General features: G+C 49.1%; 1 protein-coding gene across 14 annotated transcripts in view; it reads right to left on the reverse strand.

Annotated features, from left to right (window-relative positions):
- Positions 1-8,392: 8,392 nt before the first annotated feature.
- Positions 8,393-18,646, reverse strand: part of RBFOX2 (RNA binding fox-1 homolog 2) — a 250,747-nt gene continuing 240,493 nt past the window's right edge. For all 14 annotated transcript variants that reach the window (XM_074941424.1, XM_074941501.1, XM_074941443.1 and 11 more), the window contains 2 exons: positions 17,286-17,358; positions 8,393-14,609 (listed from right to left, as the gene is read on the reverse strand). In XM_074941424.1, coding sequence (XP_074797525.1) covers positions 14,565-14,609; positions 17,286-17,358 — 118 coding nt within the window. In that variant the 3' untranslated portion in view covers positions 8,393-14,564. The remainder of the gene's footprint in view (positions 14,610-17,285; positions 17,359-18,646) is intronic.

An 18,646-nucleotide genomic window follows, 5' to 3' on the forward strand; every position in this document is an offset into this window, starting at 1 on the left:
TCCTCAAGGGGCCCCGCCGAGTTGCAGGCAGCAGAGGCGGGGCTCTCCCGCTCGTCTGGGCGTGCTTGGGGGAGCGCCCCTTGGGCCCGAGCGGGAGCAGTGATGGACTGGGTGGGAGGAGGGGCGGCTTCGGGCGCCGGGCAGGCAGGGGCGCTGGCGATGACGGGGCCAGCGCCCTGCCGGGGCTCGGGGGTCCCGGATGCCTCTCCTTGCCGGGCCAAGGGGCAGTCCCTCCGGACGTGCCCTGTCGCCCGGCAGAGGTAGCACCGGGCCTCCCCCGTAGAATAATGCACCCGGTATTGGGCCCCCTGGTAGGGGATCAAAAAGGACCCCTCAAGCACCTCTCCGTCACGCGCCGCCGGCGGCAGTTGCAGCTGCACTTGCCGGCGGAACGAGAGGACGTGACGGAGGGCGGGGTCCTTGCAGCCCAAGGGGAGAGGGCTTAAAACCGAGATGGGCTTCCCCAGGGTAGAGAGGGCGGGTAACAGGGCGGCATTTGGAAGGAAGGGAGGGACGGAAGTCAGGACTAGGCGGACGCCCAGGTCGTCCAGCGGCTTGAGGGGGACGAACACGCCCCCCACCGCCAGGCCCTTCTCCACCGCCTCCTGGGCGGCGACCTCCGATGCCAGGAAGAAGACCACCTTCCCGTACATTTTGGAGGCCGCCACAATGGCCGTGGGCCCCACCACCCTTGCCAACGCCCGCACGTACGTCTCCACATGGGGCGAGGCGGGCACCAGGAGGCAACGGACGCCGTGCTTCCTGGTCATGGTGGAAAAGGGGCCCCGGCCGCTATAGATGGTAGCGGAGGCGGGGGGCGGGGGAGATGATGTAACGGTGGGAGGGGGGGCTGCCGCCACCTGGGCGTACGCCCTGGGGGCCGAGGGAGGGACACCCGCAGAGCTGGTGGAAGGAGCAGCGGGGTGGGAGGCCGCGGCCGGTGGCGGGGCCGCGGCAGTGAGGGCAGTCCCTGCCATGGAGGGCCTGGACTTTTTGGCAGGGCCCTTCCCCTTCTTCCTACCCTGGCCCTTCCCGCCAGCTGGGGGGGCTCCCCCAGAATCTAAGGGGGGGAGGGACGTGGCAGCAACGGAGGTCGCCCCGGTGCCCGCCGCTGCCGGCGCCCTGGCGGGGGCGGTGACAGGTGGTTCGGCAGCGGCGGCTGAGGTAGAGGCTCGGGGGGGTGACGGAGGGGCAGGCGGGGGAGGGGTATCCGGGGCTGCTGGAGGGGCCCCGCCCGTCGTATCCCCCGCCATAATGAGTAGGGAGGGAGGGAAGGACACCGGGAAAAGGAGGGAAAAGGGGAGGCAGGTCAACCACTCCTCCTCGCTAGGCTGCAGGCAGGGGAGGAGGGCACCAAAGGGAATGGGCTGGACGGGGGGGGCTTTCAAGGGCTTGTGGGGGACAGTCACCGACTCGGGGTGGAAAACCGGCTCCTCTAGCTGCACTAGGGGAGGGGGGTCAGAACAACATTCGGGGAGTGCAGTGAGGTTGGGGCAAACTCAAACAGGGGAAGGGCACAAGCGCATGGGAGGGGACATGGGCGCACTGAGTAGGGGCCAACCGGGGTAGGGCTATCCCATAGGGAGGGGGGAGAACCAGGCTGGAGACAGGACAGGGAACCTAGGGGCTGGCTTCAGAGGCAAGGGCGGGGCAAACAAGCAAGGGCTGCAGAGGGAGAAGGGCGGTGCAGGCAAACAAACTGAAGTCAGCCAGGTACTGGGGTAAAGGGGAGGGCAGAAAGGCTGCTAGGGGAAAATGGGGCAGGGAGCCAGGGACAAAGCTGGGGGGTGCTGAAGGGGTCAGTCCAGGATGGGGCGGGGGGCACGTGTGCCCACGTGCGCTTGCAAGGAAGAAGAAGAAAAAGTCAGTGCGGGCTGGCTGCTGCTGCAGGCCCAAAGGTGGTGAAAGGGGGCAGCAGGCCAAGCAAGCAGCGGAGTCCCAGAAGCAGGAGCTTGAGGCAGATGGTGAGTGTCCGCTGGGGGTGGTGGAGGGGGCAGCGCCGACGGTGGTGGTGGTGGTGGTTGGGGGGTGGGGACACACTGATGGACTAGGGGGCAGGCTCCACGCCACACCCCCTGTGTCCCCGCAAACACAGTCAAGACCCCCACCACAAGAGCACAGTCCAAAAGTCACTCAGCTCTTCTGGCCCCCTCCACAGTGGTCTACAGAGTCCGTGTGCGCTCCCCCAGCAGCAGATGGCCTCGTCCCCTCCTCCTTCGGGGTCCGGCAGCTCTCAGGCAGCAGCCCGGTGGCCAGGCAGGCAGAGAGGACCCCTCACCGGTGGTGTTGATGGTGGTGGTGGTATCCACAGCAGCGGTAGCGGCAACGGCTGGGGTAGGGGTCCCTCACTCCCCCCTTCTGGGGAGCAGGCCAGGAGCCCCCCCTCCCAACGGGCTGTAGTTGGAACAGAGACAACAGCACCCAAGGGTGGGTTGGGGGGTCCAGCAACTGGCCAGCAACCGGGCAGGGGAGATGGTGTCCGGCCCGGCCAGGGGAGCAGCTGGAGCAGGGGCAGTAGTGGCAGCAGCAGCAAGGGCCCATGGTCCAGCAGCAGCAACAGGAGCAGCAGTCTCCCTCCTTCCTCCAGACTAGTGGGGTACAGGAGTCTGGTAGAAGGCAATATACTGGCCACTGGATGAACAGTTTTCTGTTCCCTGAGTGACCAGAGCAGGGGCAGCTCCAGGCTAATGAGAACACCTGATTCCAATTAACCTGCAAAGAATCAGGTGAGGCCATTAAGGTAATGTGAACACCTGACTCTAATTAAGGCCCTTCTGATAATATAAAAGGGCTCACTCCAGTCAGGCGGAGGAGAGCCAGAGGAAAGGAAGCACGGCTGAAGGGCTGGTTAATGAAGACACCCTCAAGCCATGGGTAAGGGAGCCCTAAGGTAAGGGCGAAGAAGAGAAGCAGGAGAGCTGTGGGGAAGTGGCCCAGGGAAATGGAGCAACTCTGGCAGTGAAAGGTCAGCTGCCAACAGCTGCTACCATTAGGGTCCCTGGGCCAGAACCCGGGGTAGAGGGCTGGCCCGGGTTCCCCCCAATCCACCACTACAGAAATACCTCCTGGGAGGGGAAGACAGGTCCCATCAGGACAGGAGGCTAAACTGTTCGGGTTTGAGCCCATAGGGACAACAGAGACTATGGGAGATCTCTCACCAACCTCCTTGCTGGCTTATGATGAAAAGGGCTCAGTAGACTGTAACCCTGGCCCTAGAGAGAGAAGGGATACGTGGAGGGTCACAGTGAGCCTCTGAGGCTAGCATAAACTGCCTAGAAGCGTGGGACCCACGGGTACAAAGTCGGAGCTCTGCCACATGACCCTCCCCCAAAAAGCCCTGTATGTGAACAGTCACAGAGTTCAAGGATTCAGAGTAGCAGCCGTGTTAGTCTGTATTCGCAAAAAGAAAAGGAGGACTAGTGGCACCTTAGACACTAACAAATGTATTTGAGCATAATTCCACAGCTGGCCAATGTTGTTCCTGAGTCATGGGAGGGTGGCATCTCCCCTCAAATGATGAGAATGCTGCGACCCCTGCAGCTGTTGAGTATGTGACTGACTCTGTGCTCTGTAGAACCAGGGCCTCTGAGACAACTGTCAATTGCACATGGGAAATGTACTTGATCAATTTCGTGAGATATTTGTGGAGTCTGAATTCCTTCCATGTGGACAGATGAGAACCAAGTAGTAGTAAAAATTTTAAAGAGCACTGATGCTTTTAACTCAAAGATCTAGGGTTTTTAGAGCTGAGGCAGAGGGGACGGGGTGGAATAGTGTGGAATGGGTAAGGGATATAGTGCATCGGCAGTGCTAGAACTGCCAATCATGGAAAAGATAATTTGATATAAACAAAGATTAAGTGAAGATATTTTTAAAGAGCTCCACAAAATCAGTGGCTTCTCAGCTGAGTTAGGCTGAAGAGCCGCACTTTCCATACAAAGCAAAGTGACTCTGTAGCTTTACATTTCCTACTGACACATGGAAATGTGATTTGTGATTGAAAAGATGGCGAGTTTAATCACCAAAGGGAGTTGGGACAAAGCTTGCCATTTGCACATGGAGGAACAAGGCAGATGCAAAACAGATGTATTTATATCCTTCCATTAATAAAACAAGCCGAGTCAATCCATACCATTGTGCTAAAGTTAGAGTGCAGCACTCAGCATGTCCTTAAAAAGACAAAGTACCCACAGACTGGGACAGCTGCTCTCCGTGCAGGCACTGCACATCTTCTCTCTCCCATGTGTGCCCAAAATCTCAAGACCATTCCAAGGGTGATCAGCTCACAGCAAAGCAGGAGCCAACTGTCACATGATTTCTCAACACAAACGGTCAATTCCTGCCTTCTGGCAGCCATCTTGGGATATTGGCAACTGCGCTTTGGGTGTCAAGAAAATGCTTCTGCCTCCACTTTCACCAGAGAGTAACAGAAGCAGAGTGTGCATGGTTAGAAACCAAGCTTTCCTCAGGTCTATCCCAGGCCTTTGCAGACTCACTCTTGAACAGGCCTTTCCAAACGCCAGCTGTCGGATGGTGTGATCCTCCAACCTGCTCATCTAGACATGAATTCCCAGTATGTCTTTGCGAGTGCACTTCCGCTCTCTCGTGCAGGTTATGAGCTCTTTGGGGTAGAATCCATTTCTGTCTGGATAGAACCTAGCACAATGGAGCCCACGTTTTAACGGGGGCCCCTCGCGGCTAATGAGATGCAAACAATACAACCCAATGTTGTTGATAGCCAGCGTGAGGCCAGAGGTTGAGACAATAGGACTGGAGAGTGAACCTGGAACATGTGGCACTACAGTGCAGAATGCACCCAGTCTCTCTGCACCAGTCCGGAGAGAGACTCACCATGGGAAATAAACCCAATAGGGCAAAGAAGTAACCCGTCGACCAGTGCTCCAAAGTCAGGGCTTTTTGAATCTCAAAAAGGGGCTCTCCAAACAGAAACACTATTTGTGAAAAGAAAAAAAGAAAAGGGTGCTCCCCACTGGGTCCCAAAATGTTTCAGAGCCATCACTCTTATCTGGAATAATTGCAATTTTCCTCAGCCAGCCACTAGAGGACAGACTAACAGCACCAAAGTGCAGTGAAAGCAAGCCCATCACCTATTATTAAAGAGTTGGCATCACAGTGCAGTAGATTCATAGATGTGAAAGGCCAAAAGGGATCATGGTAATCATCCAGTCTGACCTCCTACCTAACACAGGCCATAGGACTTCCCTAAACTAATTCCTTCATCAAGTCCAACAGCTGTGGTTGAACTAGAGCAGATGTTTTAGAAAAGCACCCAATCTTAATTTAAAAAATTTCAGTGATGAAGAATCCACCACAACTCAAGGGTAAGTTGTTCCACAGATTAATTTCCCACATTTTTTTTTAACAGTGTGCCTTATTTCAATATTGAATTTGTCTAGCTTCAGCTTCCATCCATTGGAGCTTGTTATACCTTTATCTGCTAGACTGACGAGCCCTCTTTTTTATCAAATTTGTTTCCCATATAGGTACTTATAGACTGTGATCAACTCAGCCTTTAACCTTCTCTTGGATTCCCTAGACAGATTTAGCTCCTTGAGTCTATCTCTATAAGGCGTGTTTTCTAATCCTTTTATTGTTTTTGTGGTTCTTCACTGAACCTTTTCTAATTTTTCAAGTGAAGTGTGGGCACCAGAACTAGACACAGTATTACAGTAACGGTCACACCAGTGCCAAATACAGAGGTGATATAACTTCCCTACTCCCACCCGAGATTCCTGTTTACATAGCCAAGGATAGCGTTAGCCCTTGTAGCCAGAGTATTTGATCACCCCCAGGTCTTTTCCAAAGTCACTGCTTTCCAATATAGAGTCCTCCATCGTGTATGGCCGACATTCTTTATTCCTTGATGACCTTACACTTGGCCATATTTGAAACATATATTGTTCTCTTGCACCCAGCTTACTAAGCAATCCAGAATACTCTGTACCAGTGACCTGTTCTCTTCATTATTTATGACTCTCAATCCTTGGTGCATCTGCAAACTTTATCAGTGTTGTTTCTGTGTGTTTTTTCCAGGATGAAATTGTTGAATAGCATAGGGCCAAGAACCAGCCCTGCAGACATCAATAGATACACACCTTCTCAGTAATGATTTTCTGTTTGAGACCTATCAGTTAGCCAGTTTTTAATCTATTATGTATCATGTTGATTTTGTATTGTTCTAGTTTCTTAATCAAAATGTAGTTGGGTACCTAGTCAAATGCCATACAGAAGTCCAAGCGTATTACACCAACACTACTGCCTTCATCAACCAAATTTGCAATATAATGAAAAATGGTATCAACATAAACTAGGGGTGGGTAAACTTTTTGGCCTGAGGGCCACATTGGGGTTCCAAAACTGTACGGAGGGCCAAGTAGGGAAGGCTGTGCCTCCCCAAACCCTAACCCTATCTGCCCCGTCCCACTTCCCGCCCCCTGACTGCCCCCCCTCAGAACTCCTGACCCATGCAACCCCCCCCCACTCCTTGTCCCCTGACCACTCCATCCTGGGACCCCCCTACCCCTAACCGCACCCCCCCCCAGGACCCCACTCCCTATCCAACCCCCCCCTGCTCCCTGACTGCCCCGACCCCTATCCACAGCCCCGCCCCAACAGGCCCCCCTCTAAATCTTCTTTCAGAATGCGGCCCGGCGAACATGGGCGGAGGACTCAGGAGGAGCAGTGGTTTCCCCTTCAAAGTGCCGCTTCTCTCCGGCAGGCTGCGTGGTGCTCCTCCTGAGTCCTCTGCCTGCGTTCGCCGTGCTCTCGCCACCCGCACCGCCTGCCTGCCTGCTCCCCTGTGGCTGCAGGTGAGCCTCCCTTCCTTCTCTCCCCTGCCCCTGCACTGCAGCCCCCTCCCGCGCTGGCAGCGCAGCGAGCTGAGGCTGCGGGGGGACAGCAGGGGAGGTGCCAGGGGCTAGCCTCCCCAGCCAGGAGCTCATGAGCCGAGCAGGAGGGGCCTGCGGGCTGTAGTTTGCCCCCCTCTGACATAAACCCATGTTGACTGGTATGAATTGTTTTACCCTCTTATTTCTTCATTAATCAAGTCCAGTATCAGCTGTTCCATTATCTTACCTGGAATCAAAATTAAGCTGACACTTACTTGGGTCATCCCTTTTTAAATACTGGCACATCACTGACTTAATTTCCAGTCCTCTGGAACTTCCTGTGTTCCAAGACCTACTAAAAATCAACATTATTGGTCCAGAATGCTCTTTGCCCAGCTATTTGGAAACAAGTTATCTGGATCTCCTGATTTAAAGAAGTCTAACTTTAGTAGCTGCTGTTTAACATTCTCCTTAGTTACTGGTGGAATGGAAAATATTGGATATGAATACATCATCTTGCTTTTGCTCAAACATAGAACAAATATTTATTGGACATTTCTGCCTTTCTTCATTATTATTGACAATTCTACTATTTCCATTTAGAAATGGACTAATACCTTTGGTAGCGTTCCTTTTGTTCCTGATGTACTCCAGAATTCTCCTTCTTTTCCTTAATGCTGCTGGCCACAGATTTCTCCTTGTATTCTTTTGCTCCCCTTGTCAACTTTTACAATTACGCATAATTCTGCCAGCACTATGATTTATTATTTCTCCCTCATTCTTAGGATCATTAGCCTGGAAAACACATCTATTTCAAGGGCTAATAATAATACACTTGCATGATGTCTTTCATTTCAGTATTTCAAAGCACTTTATAAAATATGAATGAATTCAAACCTCAACACTTGTGTGCAATAATAGTATCCTCATTTTACGGGCAAAGAGGATCAGAGAGTTTAAAATTACTTGTCCAATCTCCCACAGGAAATCTATGCAGAGCCAAGATTAGAACCTAGAACTGCTGACTCTGAGTCATGTGCTGAGGCCGTGCGAACACAAATGGCAGGGTGGCTGGGTACACAGGTTTAAGGCAAATGGCCCTAAAGACGCTATGGGCTGAAATATTAGCCTTTCACCCCCTAAAACTGGGTTCAGATGTGGATTGCTTATAGGTGAAATAAAGTCTCAAATCATGTCCACAGTGAGTGGGTTTTCCTGCTTTTAAGAAAACGCAGGATATGGATAGCAGGGAGTGCGGTAGAACAGGACTGGGAGATACAGACAGATTTGGGGGCCCAATTAACGAACATGGTCGGTCACGACTGAGGTGCATCAGCAGAGCTCTGAGAGCGCCTCTCCTGCATCCCAGCAGTATTCTTGGCTTGACTTTCCTGAGCTTTACATTGATCATTTTTTAAAAAAGCCTCTCTGCCCTCCAAAGTGAGAACAGCGAAATTCTTCTGCAAAGGGGAATGGGCACGAAAACCAACAACGCTCACAACAGAGAACCCCGTAAACAAACACTCAGGACACATCCGACTGGTGTTTCTCTTTTATTTAAAAACAGTGCTTCATTACCATTTGCAAAGGGTGAGGAAGGGCTCCTCCCTTGCTTAGAGTTTATAAAAGCCAGCAACATGATCAATAATTTATACACATGGATAGTAATACAAAAAAAGGAATAAAAGCTAAAGATCTAACTACTCCGACCTTCACAATTCCAGCTACTTGATAATAATAGGAGTAACCCAATGAATACTGTATGGTCTGAAAGCTACTATACAATATGATACTTAATGAGAGGGGGAAGGAAGTTAGAGACGGTCACAAAGCCCTGGGATGCAGGTACTGCTTCTCCAGAGTCAGCAGAGAAATGGGACCCTGAACAAGCAGCTTGGGCGTCCTAGGAAATGATCCAGGGGAGAGGAAAGCATCTAATTTTGATGCATCCTATGCCCCAAGGGTACCTGGCAATGGAAAGGTGGTGGGGAGACTGCATGAAGGGGCAAAGTCAGTCATTGCCACTGGAGGTTCCGTGGAATTTTAGCCTTGCATTGAAAAGCTCCAAGTCTCAGGCAGATCAGCCCGTGAGGTCAGTAAACTCTCCACCAGCTCCATATCGCTCTACAGCCCTGGTTCTCGTTTGCTATCGGCCCCAGGTTTTTTTTTTTGCTCCAGCTATTTACAAGCAGAATTGATAACATAAAAAGAAAAACAAATCATATCCCCTGGGGTAAAAGAGGATTACTTCGTCACTTGAGAACGCAGCCAAACTGAGCTGCCACGCGCGCACACAAAAAATACTGTCAAGAGAAAAACAGAAAAAAGTGACTGAAGCTGAGATTATTTATGTGGGAGGCCAGATTCCCTTAACGAGATCACTCCTCAGGGAAGCAACAAACAGACCCCTCCCACCCACTCACCCACCCCCAAAAAAATATCTGGCAAAAGAGAGACTTATTGACCAGCTTTAGAATCAATCCTTAGATCACTGGCACTTTGCAGATTGCCAGCCAAATGAATACTCGGGTGGACGGCTTTATACATCATCAATTTCCTTAAAGGCAAGGTTTTGGCTGATGCATTCTTACTCTGCTACCAATCTTTGCCGACTGGCTGCACTGGCACTGACCGTATTTGTCATCTTCCTGTGTAAGCTTTCACTGGTTGCTGCCAGAAACATGGGTAGGACAACAACTGCAAGTGGTTACACCACTTCTGGAATGTCCCCCTCCACTGTTAGTGGTGGCAACCGATTCTGGCATTGGACGTCTTAGTTCAATTTGCTTTGTAACCGGTGTGTGTTCTGGGAGGGGTGTTATGTTGCATACTGCAAGCTACAGGAAGGACTCCACCCTGGAGGACACCCAAAGCCTACTTGGAAAGGACCCCATTTCACACTCTGGCTATTACATTCCTGCATGCCTTGTCGACTGGTGATTTCATTATAGAATAAAATAAGTTGGGGTGGGGAGATCAGTAGGGTGGGGGCAAGGAGGGAGGAGCTTTTCAGACAGTAACATCACCAAAAAATAGTGTTTTATGCAACAAAGAATCAAGTCTCACTCGTGTATACTACAAAATGTTTGACATTTTCAAGAGCATGACAAAATAAAAACACACTGAAGTTTACATTGGATGTTCACCTTGTTCACTAGTTTGTTTTTTTCTCCTATTTTAAAACAGTGCAAACAAGTAACACACTCTTTAAAAACCACTTCCCCCTCCGCCAAGGCATGGACTCCTTAGACGTGACCATACTAGAGGGGCGCAAGCAGCAAGTTATTCTCCAAGCTGCTTGTGTGGTTTCCCTTTGGAGCTGGACTCAGCAAAAGAAGAGTTCCCCAGAGCCAATATTTCTTTCCCTTCTTGAATTCCTAAGTGCTCCCCACACCTATTCTCTACTTGTCTTTTCCTTGGGGATTGGGGTAGAAGGGGGATATATGAAGATTTGCAAAGCCCCCAAGGTGCCCACATAGCAGAGCTCAAAAAACCACAACAGCCAGGACCTCAGTTAAGAATGATTCTCACCAGCAAGTTGCTAGGCTATGAAATCGTTTTATAAACCATTTTATACCAGTTAGGCCCTACCTATACTGGGGTTTGAGACATTACTTAGATCTCATATAGAACTTTTCATCCATAGGTGTCAAAGGGCTTCACAAAAGGAGGATAAAGTATCACAATCCCTGCTTTGTGGATGGGGAAAACTGATGCACCGGGAGATGAACAGGCCTGCCCAAGGTCACATGGCAGGATCATCGGTAGAACCTAGTCTAGAACCCAGGTCTTCCACTCCCAGCCTAGTGCTCTATCCCACTGGACCACACTACTGTCCCCATAGCAGTGGGCTGTCTAAGCAAGAATATAATTTAAAAGCATGGCTTTGGCTAACATGGTTGAACTCTACTGTAGACAGGACCTCCATGACTGCCTGCCCTATGAATGGCTGGTTATAAGAAATGGATAACTGGTACACTAAGGGCTTGTCTACACACAAAAGTTGTACTGCTTTACCTACGCCAGTGTAGTTAAAGTCACACAACACCTCTAGTGTGGACACAAATATACATATGTGCCTTATACTGATATAGCTTATTCCCATGTGGAAAGGGGAATAAGCTATACTGGTATAATGCACCTTTATACCAGTATAACAGCACCCGCATTTGGATCGTACCAGTATAACAATATCATTAAAATCACCCCTCTACCAAACTAGTTATACTGGTACAAACACTGGGGGGCAGACCAGACCTAAGTGGTTAAGGCCCTGAGCCAAGTCCTGTGTGACACAAACTCTTGAACACTGATCATTACAGGACAAAAGTACTAGATGTTCTCAGTGACAAAAGCCTGCTCCACTTTTGTACCCCCATTCCCCTCATCCCTGTAAAAAGCCTGAGTATAATTAAGTCTGCATAGGGAGATATGGGCCTTCCTCAATCTTTGGAACAATGGATACTTCAAACCAGCCAAGGCTTGGCTAATCTGAATGGAAATAGGTCCTTCGTATCATGAGCCAATTCATTAAATGTCATCTGTGGAATCAGAGTCATTGTGTTTGCCAAGAGGGATGGAGGGAGGGATGAAAGGCTCTTGCTTGCCATGGCACAGAATTCATAGGAGTAACCATGCTGCAAAAATCCAGCTGTGGTAAAAGCTGTCTGGGAGGTTTTGGTTTTGGAAAGTATCACCTGGACTGTATGGATGGTAAATGTCTAAAATTATAGAACTAACTCCTGTAGTCAGCAGGACAAAGGGCTTAGCTTCCCCCCAGCCCGGTCACCACGGAGTACGAATTAGGGAAACCCAGGTGCTAATACACTGAGGGGCCTAGAACAGTGATTAATAGATCAGGGCAGCCCCCACTGATGCATTAGGGGACTGGCCTTTGTGGATCAGAAGCTGGTGACAGTAGGTGCTAAAGCATTAGGTGACCCACCCCCTGCTAAACCCAGGCACTTATGTGACGAGAACCCAGATTCTCAGCACTAAGCGGGGTTATATCTGTCAAGCACAGACCCTACTTAACAGCAGAAATGTGTTCAGCCTTCCCTACAGATGGAGAAGCAAGGGGGCAACCAACCACACACTGCACTGCCATGGTGCAGGAGGGCTCTTGAGAAAGTGGAGCTTGACCTTTCAGAAGCTACAGTCAGAACCAGCTGAACTGAGACACATGAAAGCGGCCGAAGCTCAAGCTCCTGCCACTACAGCGCTAAGCAAGCTGTGGCCCCTCACCCTCTCCCATTCTGTGGCCCTACAGCATCAGCAATTTCTCCTTCCTGAGAGTAAGGGAAGAGACATCCTGTTTTCACTCCCCCCACCACCCTAGGTGTGGCTATGATGAACTCCATTTGAGGCTTTTGCTGTGTCTCAGCTCCAGAAAGGAGTCTCCCACTCCCATCTGCCACATGATGGAAATTGGCTTCCCTTCAATATGACACTAGAAGTTCTACTGGAAAAAAAAATTTCCCACTCAACCAGTAAAAGCCAAAAATCCCACCGTCCCCTCATTTTCTTGATTTTGTGAAAGCCCAACACCCCACTCCCCCACCCTGTTTTCAATCTAACTAAAATATTTATATACAAACAACAAAAATTGTCATAACTGCAACAAACCAAACTTTGGCTTGGGGAGAAAAAAAAAACAACAACGAAAAAAGTGGCCAACAGGCTGGCAGTTTGGTGTCCCCTTGTTCTAGCTATTCCTCCATAGAATCAATAGCCTTAGGGTCTCTAGCTTAACTAATGTCTCCCCAATCCTTCCCATTTCAGGCAACTCCTCCCTGCCAGGCACAGGGAGGACGTTTGCTGAAGGGAAGAGCAAAGATGTGTGTTGTGCATGGTGGGTCAGTGCACCTCCCAGACAGCCCTGCCCACTTACAATGCTTAAAGTTCAGCGCATCTGCTTTCCTATTCTGATATCAACTGTTGACAGAGAAGCAAGTGTATGGTGGCAGGAGTTGAAAGGCTCTAGCTACAAATCCACACCCCACACAGCCCTTCTGGGAGTGAAAAGTCACCCCCGTACCAGTTCAGCTAGACAAGAGAGCCAAATGGAATTGTGCTTCTCTCTCTGTTTCTCTAGTGTCTAGGGTTAGATAAAGCTTCAGAGAATCTGCCTTTGATTGCAAGAGTTGCTGGGAGCATAGCAAAAACTAACAACTGGATGGGAGACTATTCCTCTGAGTTCTAAAATCAAGCTCAGATGTTGACAGCAACGACTCCCTGCCACAGTGCTACTCCTTGCAGCAACCTATAAAATGCCTGCTTTTTAAAATAGAAGAATCACTCCAGTTAAAAGAGCAGAAGGAAGATGGCCTTGGGAGCCATGGAGCCCTTCTAAATAGTCTGTAGTGTAAATGTGGAATGAGCAGTCCAGGTGCTCTTTGCAGGATACTGAGAGGCTGGGCAAATGGCCACTGAGGCTCTAGATTAAATATTTAAGGGCCTCAAATAGATCTAGCAGATGGGAGGTTCCTATGACTTCAGAGCTTGTACAAACGGCTTCTGCCTACCTCCAGACATCTGAGCTATCCAAAATCACTTCAGGAACAGCGTTCTGAAATAAAACACACTCTCTTCCCCTCACACACACTCCTCTGTCCCTCTGCAGCTGCTCCATGACTCATTTTTTGTCTTCACACTACTTTAATGATTTATTTGCAGCAATGCCTAAGTGGCTCATGGTGAATAGGGAGAGGGACCTTGAATGCTGAACCTCAGAGCAGCTCAGTGTGGCACCGATGCAGGGTTCTTCAGCCAGCTTCCTTCCCCATAAAGCTGCAAATGCTCAGTAAATCTAACCACTCCTTGATGTCCGAGACACAAGCACTCTAAACCATTGCCTCAAGCTCTGTCCTTACTGGCCCACGTTTGCAGCATCACACCAACCAATCCTCAAGAAGGGAAAAAGAGGGGCAGTAAAGGAGAAAGACCTTAGAAAGCAGAGGAAGGACAGACAATTACAGTCCAGTAGTGGACAACAATCAAGGTGTGTGTGGGGGGAGAGATAACAAGAATTCATTTCAAAGTCTTGTTCCCTACTGCAGTTAATCGCCCAAGTCTTTGGGCAAGTTTGGGGAATCTTCTCTTGCCAATTATACAGTCCTGACGCCCCTGAAACTGTTCCAAGTGTGTGCATGCCAGATGGTGATAAAATGCTGGAAGTCTCCGCATCTCCCTTCTTTTCAAATACAAACAACTACTTCTCACCAGCATGTGGGTTCCAGCCACAGCCAATCAATGCGTCCCTCCAAAGGGCAGAAACACAGCAGGAAGAGGCTCTCCCTCACATCCTCCTATCTCACAGGTGCCAAGCACCAGACCCAGGTAAGTAACTTTGTCCACAATTAATTGCATGATATTGGTTCCTAACATCTTTCCTTATCATTAATTGCCTCTTCCGTGATTGGTAGGATAAGCTATGCACCAACATACAGACACGGAAATGCATTATTTTTTACCACAGTTAAAAAACAAAAAAACAAACAAAAAAAGCACAATCTTTGGAACAAAAGAATTAAAGGCAGAAATTTAAAGGAAAAATACATATTCAAAGAACATAGTGAGGTATAAAAAAGTATTTTCTCTTTTCTTTTTTTGTTTTTCCTCCTCATCTTGCTATAGAGTTCCTCTACTAGTAAATATTGCAATAGCCAGGCCTCATGAACTGGGGGGGCTGTCCCACTTGCAGGGGCTCACGTCACTTCAGTAGGGGGCGAATCGGCTGTAGCCACCTCGGTATAAACTCGCCTGCAGAAGTTAAAGGATAAAAGAAAAGGTGATTAGGAGCTTGGGGAGAGAAACATTCAAAGCAATGACAAAAACTCCATGAAAGGGATTGGTGAGTGCGCGTCCGGGTGTTGATCTACCATCTTTGGAGACTCCCACTGGCAGATGAGATGGGAAAGTCAGAAAAAACAGACACCAGGCTCAGGTGGGATAGCCTCACAGACAACCAGTTAGTTGAAAGTAGAGTTGAGCAAATCTCCTAATCCAAACAGCTCCAAGGATCTCAGAGTACAATTCTATGTTTCCTTTTTGGATGAACCCGCTTGCATTTCAATTTTCATAAGAGCAGAGATACAGTATTGACTGGAAGCAGAGTTGGTGAGGGTGAGTTCTGTGCAAGCTGCTCCACTCACCTCAGATGCCCACACACCTCATTCCTGACCTGGTCTAACCTGTCTTTCCAGTCATGTCCCCCACCACAGCTCTTCCCCAGCATCTCACTCCTAGAGTGACCAGATGTCTCGATTTTATAGGGACAGTCCTGATATTCGGGGCTTTTTCTTAGATAGGCACCTATTATCTCATCTCCCTACCCCCGTCCTGATTTTTCACACTTTCTATGTGGTCTCCTTACTCACTCCTGACCTGGAACACCCCTTGCTGTTCCAATCCCAGGAATTCCACACCCCCATGCACCTCAGTGTTGGTCTGCAATGCTTCCAATGCTCGAAGGCCCTCATGCTCCTTTCTGTAGGGGGTTTCCTCCCATTCTGAGCCCTTAAACATATAGAACTTGGGACTTAGAAATGCAAGAAGCACTGAGGATAAAGGAGAGCCAAGCAAGCCATCTAGGTCTGTTCTCTGCAACGAGTCCTTGATCCATTCACCTGCCATCTTTTCTATATAGTTCTGCTTTGCTTTACAGAGCAATGCAGGGGCAGAAAAATGGCTCCTTCTACCTCAGCTAACCTGCTCTGTGTATGTATCAGAGTCAGATCTGACTTTAGTAACAAAATAAACTTTTGCTACTTTTTATTCCTCTGAGCCCTACAGAGCTGAGCGATGGAACTGGAATCTCTTCCTTCTTGTACAAAACAATGGTATACAAAGTCCCAAGCAGTGACACCTGTGGAAACCCACTGAAGGCAATGGGTGCAATGGCCCTGAGGGCCTAATTGTTTACTGACTTTCTTTCTGCCATAGCTGACAGGTTGCACTTTGCCAATCATTGTGTTGCTCCTCAGCAACCTCATTCTAGTGCCCAGGGGAACCAGGAACAACAACTCCATTGGTTGTTGGCAGCTCTCTTGAGGCCCATGAGAGACAAGACCTTATTCCACCTCCCCTACCAAGAATTAGTATTCTTGACATTTAACACAGTATTTAAAGTTAAGGGAAGTGGTGGTGAAAGGATGCCTTGTGCTTTCAAGCTTTGCCACAACAGTTTCCAGAGACTCCATCCAGTAGAAGTAGAAGCAGAAGCAGCCAAAGCAAGGGCCAGGGGGTAAAATGGGCCCAGCTGGGGGTACTCCTGTCCTCAGGATTGTGCAGGGGAGACTGTCCACACACTCTGGGGGCACTAGGACCTAGGTGTGTCTTTCTGCCCTTCCCCCCACGTGGGCTTGGAAGAAAGCTACAGAGCAGGGCTGGTTAAGGGCAGAAACAGCCAAATCAGAGACCTTTGATCCATAGGTTACGTCTACACTGCAATAAAAGATTCGTGGCTGGCCCAGGTCTGCTGACTCGGGCTCATGGGATTTGGGTTGCAGGGCTATAAAACTGCAGTGTAGACATTCAGGTTTGGGCTGAAGCCCAGGCTCTGAGACCCTGCAAGGGGGGAGGATCTCAGAGTCCAGGTTCCAGCCCAAGCCCGAACATCTACACTGCAATTTTATAGCCTTGCAGCCCAAGTCAGCTGACCTGGGCTGAGACTCAGTGCCGCGGGTTTTTCACTGCATTGTAGACGTATCCTGGGAGAACTTTCTACAGCTTTGAGTGGACTTTTTCCACCCTGTGCTGATTGGCTGTTGGCTCCAACCCTCCCTCCTCCCTCACAGTCTCTCTGCCTCAGCATCACCCCTGTTTTCCTCTTCTCCCCTCCCTTCCCTATTCCCCTCATTTCCCTTCCCTTCAATGTTCCCCTCGCCCTTCCTTTTAATTATCCCATCCTAACTGCACCCACCAAAATAAGGAAAAAAGTCACAGCACTAACATGCTGTTTGCCACCAACACATTGTTCACTCTGATTGTGTGAGAGACCCCTTCCCCCACCCTGTTTCTGTGTTGTCTGGTTAGCCTGTAAGCTCCTCAGGGCAGGGACCATCTTTTAATTCTGTGTTTGTACAACACCAAGTACAGTGGGATCCTGGTCCATGACTCGGGCTCTTAGGCGCTATGGTCATACAAATAATAATAATAAAGCCACACTATCATATCACCTTATTGCTCTCCCCATCCCTCTCCTAAGCACCAGAACAACAAGACACTGCTCATCTCCAACTGCAGTAACAGATCTGTCAGGCAATACAGACAAGAGGGCATGGACTAGCTGGAGAGCTTCCTTGCAGTGAGAGGCCTCTTGACTGAAGAGAAAAGCTTGTCGATGGAGACTCATAGCAGCTCCTGTGCCCTAGGCAGCTATTCATCATAGTAGGAATGAGAGAAATGGCAGGAGGATAGAAAGAAAATCATACTTACCACAGCGCCAACTCCGTAGCTAGCGGCAGGGGCAAGGGCGTGATAAGGGTCTGCTGTGTACACCCTGCCATACCTGAGGAAAGGGGGAAAAGAAAAAATGTCACTCCACAGAGGGATTTAGATATTACTCTTTGACGAGAGGAAGTGGGAGGGTTGGGGGGGAAATGTTGTGCCCCCGCCCACACCTGCTTGAGGCAGCCCCACTCTAGAGAGCATCTATGGATACGTTGTATGAGATGGGATGAAAGAAAGGCCTGCAAGGAGGAGACACACAAAAGCCATATTCTCAATTAGCAGGAGCGTGGTGAGAACAGCTGGCATCATATTTAGTGCCCCTCCTACCTCTAGTGGTGCGATTTTGGAGGAGGGCAACTACTGGTATTAGGGCAGCTGCCATGATTATAGCAACTAAATGTAAGGGAGAGGGGAATTGTCCAGAATATGAAGACAGGAGTGCAAGCTTTAGAGCTGGATAAATTAGGGATTTTTCAGTTTGCTGACAATTCAAAAAAAATTAGTTTCAGGTCAAACAAAACCTTTTGTTTTGACTTCAAGTGTTTTTCTTAAAGTTTTTGCATTTTCAAAACTGAAGGAAATTTCAAAATAAAAAGTGGTTTTGACCCCAAAATTGAAACATTTCAGTTTGAAATGTCAAAACAAAACATTTAGATTTTTTCAGATTTTTGGGAGGGATGCGGGGCAGGAGAGTTGGCCAGAACAATTTGGCAAAATCAACACAAATTCATGAAATGTTTTGGTGTTACTGAATTTGCATTTTTGACACCTCCCCTGCCCCTGCTCCCCCTCCCCACCAAGTTTTGGTTGAAAATTTTCCCCCAGCTCTAGTAAGACTGAAAAGTCCCACCATGCATTTGAATTAATATGCAATGTTCACTGTACAGGGAGGTAAAAGACCTTATGGCAATTACTCTGATAATAATCTGAATAATTCCTTGCACTTAGATAGAAGTTTTCATGAAAGGATCTCAAACTACTTTACAAGGTCATTTTTACCATTTTACAGATGGGGAAAGTGAGGCACTGAGTGATTCAGTGACTTACCCCACAGTCACAGAACAAAGAAATTGGAATATAAACCATGTCTCGTGACTCCCAGTACCTGGCCCTAACCATAAAACCATGTTGTCTCTTTTGGCAGAGGACCAAAGGGGTAAGGGAGAAACCAGGTTTAGTGCCCTATTCCATATATCTGACAGCTACAGAGCCCAAGCCTGGAATGGGCCAACTGGACATTTTCCTCTAAAGTGTGTGTGGGTGGATGGGGGGCGTCTTTGGGGGTGGGGGAGGGGGAATGAGCCAGAGTAATGAGATAGAGGAGAATTTAAAAGGAGTAGCAGTGC

Source organism: Natator depressus, chromosome 1 (assembly GCF_965152275.1).
Source record: "Natator depressus isolate rNatDep1 chromosome 1, rNatDep2.hap1, whole genome shotgun sequence".
Lineage (NCBI taxonomy): Eukaryota > Metazoa > Chordata > Testudines > Cheloniidae > Natator > Natator depressus.